The sequence below is a fragment of the Camelus dromedarius genome, chromosome 31 (assembly GCF_036321535.1).
Source record: "Camelus dromedarius isolate mCamDro1 chromosome 31, mCamDro1.pat, whole genome shotgun sequence".
Taxonomy (NCBI): Eukaryota; Metazoa; Chordata; class Mammalia; order Artiodactyla; family Camelidae; genus Camelus; species Camelus dromedarius.
Window position 1 is genome coordinate 3,816,413 of NC_087466.1, and position 10,832 is coordinate 3,827,244.

A 10,832-nucleotide genomic window follows, 5' to 3' on the forward strand; every position below is an offset into this window, starting at 1 on the left:
TGGGGCTCCCAGAATCTCTGAGGGGGAGGGGGTGCTACCAGCTCTAGCTCCAGCTTCTGATTGTTCTACTGTGTCACCATGAACACGCTCTCCCAAAGCAGAGGCTCAGCCTAAGTGTCAAATGCAGGAAAAATAATTCCTGACCTTCAGCCCACACTCAGGCTCCCCTTGAAGGCACGGACTCATGGGTGTTTTAATCATAGGACAGATGAGATCAACGCTTCTGAAAGTATCTGAAGATTTTACACCCCAGGCCACCCTCACTTCGAAATCAAATGGGACAACATTGAACGTTCAAATTCCCAGCCCCCTCCCCTGGCAATCTGAGTTTCTCAGGTGTGAGATGCAGCACTGGAATCTATCCATTTAACAACATCCCAGGAGATTCTGAGATTTAAGTACTCTTTAAAAGAGCGGGTCTAAACTATAAGTAGTCAAAACTCCTTCTTTTCCCCTAAGGTTTTGCAGACATCTAAAAGTTGGCAGCCAAAATGTTTTCATCATGAGCGTAAACACTGCAAAGGATGCAGTTTCCGGCATACAATAAAAATAGACACTTTAAGTAAATGAAACTGCTAATATCACGCTTTAAAATGTACCCAAGAGAATACAGATAGCATAAGGCTTTGATACTCACCATCCTCCATTTAAAAATATATATATAAGAATGAGCTCTTTCTAGTGGTCAGATCATTTATACTTATTTTTCCAGCTTTGTTGAGATATAATTGACACATATTTTGTAAATTTAAAGCTACAATGTGTTGACCTGATAAGAAAGGTGTTTTTGATGTTATATCAGGTTACAGCACCTGAGAAGGCTTTCATTAGTGAACCTTATCTCTGTTCTAATTCTGTGCCTTGGTTGCCTTTGAAGGAGTGGAAATACAAATAATTCTTGCCAATTAGGAGTTGTTTGAAGCCCTCCCTTTGCCCAGGAGTCTGTGTGCAGAGGACTGTAAAGGCCGTGGGAAGGAAAGCTTGAGATATAATCTAGGTGTTGCCGAGGGAAGGGAGAGGGAAGGAGGAGGCAAGGCGGAGGAGGGTAGAGGAAGGGGTGACCAGGCTATCCTGTTACCCCCAGAACTGGATTGAGAAAGAATGGGTTCCTGCCTAGAAGTTGCTCCTGGATTAAGCATGAAGACTAACAGTGAGGACCCCACTTGGGCACCCAGGAATGCCAGGGGTGCTGAGCCTTCAACTGCAGACCACTTGGGAGTCAGCCCTGCCTTCTGGCTGCCCCCCCGGCGCCCCCCACCTCCACCAGGACAGGAGAGCAGGTTTTTGCTCTCTAGAGCTGGAGAACTTTCTGGTGTTGGAAGAGGACTTCTGCCCTTTTAGTTTTCTAACTTCAGCTCAGGCTCCACTGGAAGAGCTGCGTGGGCTACCCCCCCAACTGCTCCCCAGTAGTTTACGACACAGGTGGTGGACCTCTGGAGGCCAGATATCCGGACAGGGACTCCCACCTCGGGGCAGACCTGGAAGTCAGCCCCAGGGCCTGGCCCTGAAGCCCCACCCACATTGTTTCCTTTCACTAGCTATTTGGATGAAAGGTTTTGGCAATCACTCTAGACAATACCTTCGGGATAAACTGGTTCTAGAACGTGATTGGATTTAGATGTTAAGGATTGGATTACACAGGCTTTAAAAGGTGGGGGAATCTTCTGACCCAGCCTCACTGAGAAAGGCTTTTGGAGTAAGAGATCTACAGACTCAGGACAGTGGAAGTGGCCCTGATGAACTTGGGAGAAATCTCTCTGGGACTTGAAGACAAGGACACTCCAGATTCATCTTCCCTCAGGGCCCAAAGTAGGAAATACTGAGCTGCGCTGAATCATCTGGACACACTAGAACGGGTGAGCCATGGAGTTTTGTATTCTCTGTTTTGTTCTCTGAAACCATGGTCTGCAAACTTTCTCTGCAAAGGGCTAGATACTAACTACGCATTAAGGGCCATGCGGTCTCTGTTGCAATGTCTCGACTCTGCCACGGGTAATGGCGAGTGATCCTGGCTATGTTCCAATAAAACTTTATTTGTGGACGCTGCAATTTGAATGCCATATAAATTTCACGGGCCACAAGATATTTCTTTACAGTTCCCCCCACCCCCATTAAAAAGATGTAAAAACTTAAATGTATTTTTTAAAGTTAAAAAAACCCTAAAAAATGTGAAAACTATTCTTAGCTTGCTAGCTGGGCAAAAAAACAGGGGGCAAGCCAATTTGCCAGTCCCAGTCTAAACCATTTGCCTATATAATGCAGCTAGTGTCCCATTAGTAACTTGTGAAATAAATTTAGAAGGCTGTGTTCAGCTTGTGAAAAGAAAAAGATTTTTTCGTTGAATCTAAGATGGCATCAACTGTGAGACACAACATTATTTCTGATATTCTGATACCACAAGAAAATAAAAAAGAGGGGGGAGGGTATGGCTCAGTGGTAGAGTGTGTGCTTAGCATGCATGAGGTCCTGGATTCAACTCTCAGTATCTCTATTAAAAAATAATAAATAAAAGCCTAATTACCTCCTCCCCAAAAAATTTAAAAAAAAATACACACTGCCAAGCAAACTATGAAATGTTACTGATGAAATGCTATTTGATTTCAGACATGGTCAAATGTAAACATTAACATGTTCCTTAGTGTCAGCGAAACGTGTTAGTGGCACAGAAGGTCTCAGCATATCCTTGTAGGGAGAAATATATTACAAAACTTTTATGCCAATTATCCGCTCCCCCACAACACACATACTGGCTGGATTTCTCCCTTGCATGGTAGCGTTAAATCATTAGGATTTGGGTATCATTAAATGCTTGGAGAGCCTGCAGTGATGGGTTCAGGGCTGTTGTACGTAAATGATCATATTAATAACTATTTATGTACCAAACATTCAGCATTGACAGTATGCCAGACTCTTGCTCTTGAAGCAAAGAATACAGCAGTAAATAAAATAGGAGTCCTTGCTCTCACGAATGTAGCTTATAGTCTAGTGGGTGGAGACAGAAAAGAAGTAAGACGTATTTTAAACTTGTGTGTTAGCAGGTGGTAAACGCTATTGAAAAACACAGTTTTGGAAGGGAGCAGGGCCTGTGAGGTTGTGATTTTTGAATCACGGTCAGGGAAGCTTTGCTGAGAAGCTGTGGCCCTGAAGCAGGCCAAGAGCCGGGGCAGGGATACCCCAGAAAGAGCATCCAAGGCAGGGGGACCAAGAGAAGTTCTGAAAGTACCATCCTCCCTCTATTTCATCGGGGGATTGGCTCCAGGGCTCCCCTCCTCCGCAGGTACCCAAAACCACGGATGCTCGAGTCCTTATATAAAATAGCAGTCTTTGCATATAACTTCACACATCCTCCTGCATGCTTTAAATCATCTCTAGATCCCTTATAATACCTAATACAAAGTCAATGTACGTAAATAGTTGTAAGTATCGTGTAAATGCTTTGTATGTAGTTGCCAACGCCAGGCAAATTGCTTTTTGGAACTTTTTGGAATTTAAAAAAATGTATATTTTTTTTTGATCCATGTACAGGGTCCAGTGTCTTCCAGACTCATAGAGCTTGGGGTGAACACAGTGGAGGGAGGGAGGGGCACCCAGGCAGATAGCCTAGGGCTCTTTTATGTTTGCGGGCATTTCCGAGTGAGATTGGAGACCTACGAGCAACAGAGTGCTTGCTAGCTTTCCTGCAGAGTTTACCAGGAGCCCTGGGGCTGCCCTGGGAAGTTAGGCAAAAGTTGGGGGGAAGGGCTGCAAATGTATATTTAAAATTATCGTGCCACTTAACGGTTTGACCCTGTTTACTCACCGGTAAAATAAGTTGTTCATAGTTATCTCAATGTTTCATAGGGTGATTAAACAAGACAATACTTTTGTCTTTTTTTTTTTTTTAAATAGAGGTACTGGCAATTGAACCCAGGACCTCGTGCATGCTAAGCACATACTCTACCACTGAGCTGTACCCAGCCCCTAATAATTTTTTCTTTTGAAATAAATACAATAGCTCCCCCCTTATCCACGGGGGATATGTTCCAAGACCCTCAGTGGACATCTGTAGCTGCGGATACTATCAAACCCTATACACACATGTTTTTTCCTATGCAAACATACCTATAATACAGCTAAATTTATCAGGAAGATTAACAACAGTAACTAACAATAAAAGAGAACAATTATAACAACATAATGTAATAAAAGTTATGTGAATGCAGTCTCTATCTCAAAAATCTTATTGTAGTGATTTAATATTTTTTCCATCTTAACTAAGCACTTGTGCACTGTGGCCATGACTTTTGCAGTTTGAGGTGTGACAGCAAAACCAGCATAGATTTCTTTTTCCTTCAATTTCACCAAGAGATGATTCGTTCATACCGTAGACATGAGCAACCTCAGCATACAATCTTTTCTCTTTCCTTATCAAGCCAAGAACTTTTACATTTTCACTTAAAGTAGGCACTTGATGGATTCCCTTTGGCACATCTGAAATGCCAGCATCACTCTGCTTGTGCCTTGGGGCCATTATTAAGTAAAATAATGGTGACTTGAACTCAAGCCCTGAGATATCTCAACAGTTGATCTGACAACCGAGTGGCTAACTAATGAGTGGGATGTGGAGGGACTGAGGGAGGATTCCTATCCCAGGACGGGGCAGCACAGCACGAGATTTCATCATCCTACTCAGAATAGCATATGATTTAAAACTTAGGAGTTATTTAATTCTGGAATTTTCCATTTAATATTTTTGGTCAATAATCAAGAGCTAACAGAAACCACAGAAAGGGACACTGCAGACAAGGTGTGGATGACTGTACTGACCATGTCGTGTGGTTGCCTTTAGGTGGTAGCTGACCAAAAGAAAGCACTGGAAGAAGGGACCACTGGGAGCAAAAAGCAGTTGTAAGATGGCGCATCTCTTCCGGGGTGAGGAAGCACATGCACCAGAGGCACTGAAGGAGAAGATCAGAGACTCACGGCCCGGGGACGGGGACAGGGACGATGCTGAGGTGATCTTTGTTGGAATGGAGCATGTCAAGGACGATGCTGAAATCCTCTGTGTCCGAGTGATTTCCAGTTCAAAACCGGTCATTTCTAACATTTTGAACAGAGTGACCAAAGACTCACATTCCAGAAGAAAGAAAGGCCACGTGGGGCAAGGTCCTGCTTGTACATTGCAGCCTGCAAATCGTGTGACCCTGACGTCAAAGGCAGTGGCCGTCTCTTCAGCTTCTCTATCTGAATGGGGAGAAATAGACAGTCATACTGGTTCTGAGCCTCTGTCTAAACCTGACTGTCACAACAGCTCACTGCCAGGCATGCTTCCTGAGTCTTCAGATTTGCTTTCTCCGTGGCCTCATTGTCTACATGGAGCTGCACACCCCACAGGAGGCAAGGATGAAAGTCCTCATGATTTAAAGCGACTTTCAGCTTCAGATGGAAATATAAACAGTGGGAATCCCAAAAGACTGAAACTTGGCGATGGATTCCCAGGGGCACATTCCTCAGCTGTGGCCCTGCCAGGTCTCTCTCCCACAAAGAACAGGAGTACGGCCTCGGAAGGTGTCCCAACCCCATCAAGCCATGTGCAGGGTGGGCCATCATTTCCGTGGGCTCATGCAACTGACAAAGCGCATTTCAATCTTATAGATCCAGATGGAGCATGTAGCTTGGAAAAGCTGGAAAAAACAGACTTTTCAAGCCAATCAAGTCAAAACGAGACTGTGGATCCCAAGAAAGGAAGCCTGATCGTGTTACTTGATGACTTTTACTACGGACAGCACACCGGAGACGGGCAGCCAGAACAGAAGACTCACACGACCTTTAAATGCCCCAGCTGCTTGAAAGTTCTAAAAAATGTCAAGTTTATGACTCACATGAGGAATCATCTGGAACTTGAGAAGCAGAGATGTGACGGCTGGGAAATCCATACCACCTGCCAGCACTGTCACCGCCAGTCTCCCACTCCCTTCCTGCTGCAGTGTCACATTGAAAGTGTCCATACTGCCCAGGAGCCCTCCGTGGTCTGTAAAATTTGTGAATTGTCCTTCGAAACCGATCAGGTTCTCTTACAGCACATGAAGGACAATCACAAGCCTGGCGAAATGCCCTACGAGTGTCCAGTTTGCAGTTACAGATCGTCAGCCTTTGCGGATGTGGAAGCACATTTCAGAACATGCCATGAAAACACTAAGAATTTGCTTTGTCTGTTTTGCCTCAGAATTTTCAAAGTGGTGACGTCCTACGTGAATCACAGTTGGAGGCACTGGAACAAGAGGGTCTATCGGTGTTCCAAGTGCCGGTTACAGTTTTTGACTTTCAAGGAGAAAACGGAGCACCAAACCAAGAATCACCAACCAGTTAAGAAGCCAGAGCAACTGGAAGGGTTGCCTCCTGAAACAGAAGTCGTGATCCAAACTTCAGTTCAACCAGGATCCAGAAGGGCAGCATCCATTGTCGTGAGCAACACTGACCCCCAACTGTCACCAGCAAAAGCTGAAAAGGAGATGACGACAAACAGGAGATATTCCAGACGTATTGCGGCCAGGGCTCTGGCTGAAAATTAAGTCCTATCTCCAGGAATTCTGAAAGGCTGAACTGAGGCTGGGCTAGCTGTATGCCCTGGCTCGGAGATGCCAGCAAGTGATGTCCCCCCGTCGGGCTCTACAGTGACTGGGATTCTACCTTCGCCATCTCTCTACTGTCATGTACAAGTCCTCATGCTCTTTCCTAGTCACCTTGTCCTCCCCAAAGCAACCACTGCTCTGACCTCTACCACCAGAGATTAGTTCTTCCTGTTTCTGAGCTTTAAGTAAATGGAATAACACAGTAGATTTTTTTTTGGTCTTTGTTTTCCTTTAAATAAATAAGATACATTCTTGTTGTGTGTGGCTGTAGCACATTTTTTTCATACTTGGGTAAAATGTTCTTGAATGAATATGACACAGTTTTATATATCCGTTTTACCACTCCTGGACTTTGAGGCTCATAATTCTGCTATTTTGAATAATGCTGTGAGCTTCTGCGTGTCTTTTGGTAGACAAATGTGGGAATTCCTCTGGGGTATCTGCATCTGCATCTCTATATCTAGACACTGATCTAGATACAGCTAGATTCTCGATCTATATATATAGGTATGAGAAGTTCTGAAACAGCATAGATTTAGTTTTTTAGTGTAGATACTGCCAAACACTTTTTTCAAAGTGATTAAAACAATTTGTATTTCCACCAACAATATTAGGATTTCCATGTTTACAGATCCAACACTTGGTACAGTCAGTCTTGCATTATGTAACCGAGGAGGACCCTGCAGGATCTTCCCAGAGACAGATGACCCCCCCCCCATTCCCTGTGTCCCCTGCCTCTTGTTTATAGAAAAACTTTAGCCTCCTAGGCCTTCCCTGAGTTCCAAAGAGCAAATTTGATCAGAGGAGAAAATGCAGACGCAAAAGAAAACAGTCAAGCAAGACAAAACAATAATAGTTTATCTGTAAAACAAAGTCAAGAACCTTTAGTTCCCCCTCAAGGGCTAGAGACACCATCCTGAGCCATATCCTTGAGTTGTTTTGCAGATGCTAAAATCCCTATCAGGTGGAAGAAGTTAACTGCATGCTGAGCACCAGCATGTAGACCCTAGACTGGTTAGAACCAGAAGGTTGATGATGTTGCCTCCTGGAATACAACCTGATTATCTCACCACCAACCAATCGTAAGAATTGTGCATGAGCGGATTACACACCCTACAACCCTCTCCCCAACATTGTCTTTAAAAACCCTTTTCTGAAATCCATCAGGGGAGTTCAAGTCTTTTGAGCACAAAGTGCCTGTTCTCCCTCCTTGGTCTTGTTTTGGACACCTTGCAAGAAACTCTACTTTCCTTCACCACAACATGGTGTCAGTGGATTGGCTTTACTACGCGTGTGTGGGCTAGCGGACCCAAGTTTGGTTCAGTAACAATTAGTACCATTCTCTCAAAGTTGTAGTGGAGTCACATTCTAGGTTCATTTGCATTTCCCTGATGAATAGTGATTTTGATAATTATTTTTTCATATGCTTATTGGCCACTCAAATATTATCATCTTTTACTAAGTGCCTATTCAAATCTTGCCTCCCTTCCCCTTAAAAACTAGACTCTGTCAACTGGGAATGGCATAAGGAAACTGCTGAGGCACTGAAAATGTCCCATATCTCGACCTGGATCGTGGTTTCATGGGTGCATATATGTGTATTAAGATTGGTGCTTCATTTAATAAGTTGTCTGCTGAGGACATATTCCTCCTATGTATTCTTCTAGAAGTTCTACTGTTTAGCCTTTCACATTTAGGTCTGATCTATCTCAAATTTATTATTTTATTTATGATGTGATAAATCAAGGTATCAAAGTTAACTTTTTCAGATGCATATTCAAATCAACCAGTGCCATTTACTAAAAAGAACACTATATATATAGGGTTATACAATGGAACTGTACTGTGGAGGAAACTATAAACGATAGACGACTGTCTATGCACTTTTGGACTCCATTCCATTCCAGTTCTCTAGCCTTGTGCTAATGCCACAGTTATTACAGCTCTTAATTATTGTGGCTCTGCCTGAGTTGTGTGATGGTTAATTTTATCAGCTTGATTGGGGTAAGGGATGCTCAGAGCTAGTGAAACATTATTTCTGGGTGTGTCTGTGAGGGTGTTTTCAGAAGAGATTAGCATTAGAATCGTACACTGAGTAAACGAGATAAACCCAAACCCCAGTCTGTTGAGAGCCCTAAGAGAACACATGGAAAGGAACAGCAAGTTTTCTCTCTCTTTTTCTGAGATGGGACATTCATTTCCCTTTCCTTAGATGTCAGAGTTCCTGGTTCTTGGGCCTTTTGACTTGGACTGAATTATATCACTGGCTTTCTTGGTTTTGTAGCCTGGAGAGGGCAGATCGTGGGACATCTCAGCCTCCATAATCCTTTAAGTCAATTCCTGAAACAAACCTCCTCGTGTTTTCCCTCTGTATCCTGTTAGTTCTGTTTCTCTGGAGAATACTGACTAATACAGCTATCTGGGAGTTTAAGTTCTCCAGCTTTGGTGTTCAAAATTGTCTTGGCTACTCCAGGTTTTTTGTTACAGTGTTTATAATGGACATTCTGTCTTGTTCTCAAGCTCATGTACAACAGTTCATCAATTGTGATGTTGGCTGTAGGGCTTTTTGTAACTACCCACTGACCACAGGAAAACTGAGCTACAAATCAATAACAGAAAGATAAGTAAGAAAAAAAAAAAACAAAGTTTGAAATGAAGCAGTATAATTCTAAACAGGGCTGGGACTGGAGTAAGGATTACTAGGAGCCTAAGATGCCAAAGTGCCAACCTTGCATTTTCACAAGCTTCTTTAATGCTGTGGTCTAGGCTCATCCTAGTTCTGGGTCTGGTTCTAAATAACTTGTAGCTCCTATGAGAAATCACTATGGGAAAAAAAATATTTAGAATTGAATAATAATTGAAAACAGCAACATTTATGAGACAGCGAAAGTTGTCCTTAGAAGAAATTCATATGTTTAAGTGCATTATGTTTGAAAAGAAGAAAGGATGGAAGAACAATGATCTAAGTCAATGCTTTCCACGGAAGTTTCTGCAGTGATGGAAATGTTCCATATCTGCTCTGTCCAGTATGCCACGTGTGTCTACAGAGCTGTTGAAATGTAGCTAGTAGGACTGAGGCATTAATTTTTTAATTTTATCTAATTCCTTTGATTTAAAATTAAAATTTAAAGCGAGAAGAAACAGATCTTCTTTATAAATGAATTCCAACTAATTCGTGTACTCAATAACTTGTGTATCTCAGATACTAACCCCTTCAATGAGGTTCTATGCCCCTCCCTAAGTGTAGGCTGGGATTGGTGACTTTTTCCCCAAGGATATAATATGGCAAGGAGAGAAAAGGAACTTTGTAGCGGAGAAACTAAGTCACAATGATAGTACATATCCCGGGTGGGAAGTGGGAATATGAGAAAGATACATTACCTCTGCAGTTTAGTTTAAAAACCTATAAACCCCAGTGTAATGGGAAGAATCACATCAAACTCAAATTGAGGGTCTTTCTGCAAACTATCTGACCTTTAAGGACTTCTGAAAATTGTCAAAAGTCATGAGAAACAAGGAAAGTTGAAGGCACTGCCGCAGACTGGAGTAAGCTAAGGAGACGCTATGACTAAATGCAATTCGGTACCCTTTATGGGAATCTGGAACAGAAAAAGGACATTTGTGGGAAAACTAGTGAAACTTGAATAAAGCCTGGAATTTAGTTAATGGCAACTTACTGAAAGATACTGGAGTAACTGCGAGGCCTAAACGAGGTTATTTCACATACATACATGTTAGACATTGCACATATTTTCTCTACATTATACCCTCTCCATTTTGACTATGGTATATTTCACTGGACAGACGTCTTCAAATGCAAAGGATCAATAATAGTTAGACTGTGTGATCTGACCATAATGCAACAAAATGAGAAATTGATAAAGAAACAACTTTAAAAATCCCATAGATTTGGAAAATAAATACCATATTAATATATAATCCTTGTTTTAAGAAGAGAATCACTAGGGAAATTAGGATATACTTGGAATTCAATGATAATGAACATTATTATGCAAAAATTGTGAGACACAGTTAAATTGGTACTTTAGTAAATCAAGGTAAATTTATAGTATTAGACACCAGAGAAATAAAAGTTATAAGTAAGTGATCTAGGCATTTATCTAAAAAAGTTGTAAAGAAGAACAACAGAACAAACCTATCGAGATAAGAAGGAAGAAAATCAAGAATGGAAAAGTAATATACTAGAAATGAAAACAGCAT

General features: G+C 42.2%; 2 protein-coding genes across 5 annotated transcripts in view; one reads left to right on the top strand and one right to left on the bottom strand.

Moving 5' to 3' along the window:
* The window catches only part of LOC116149951 (immunoglobulin lambda variable 1-40), a 269,579-nt gene that overhangs the window by 182,000 nt on the left and 76,747 nt on the right, over positions 1 to 10,832 (bottom strand). The gene's annotated exons all lie outside the window — the stretch shown is intronic.
* LOC105106116 (zinc finger protein 280A) lies at positions 4,893 to 6,749 on the top strand. Its single transcript, XM_010999951.3, has one exon. It carries the CDS (start codon positions 4,893 to 4,895, stop codon positions 6,549 to 6,551), a length of 1,659 nt encoding a protein of 552 aa, XP_010998253.3. The 3' UTR covers positions 6,552 to 6,749.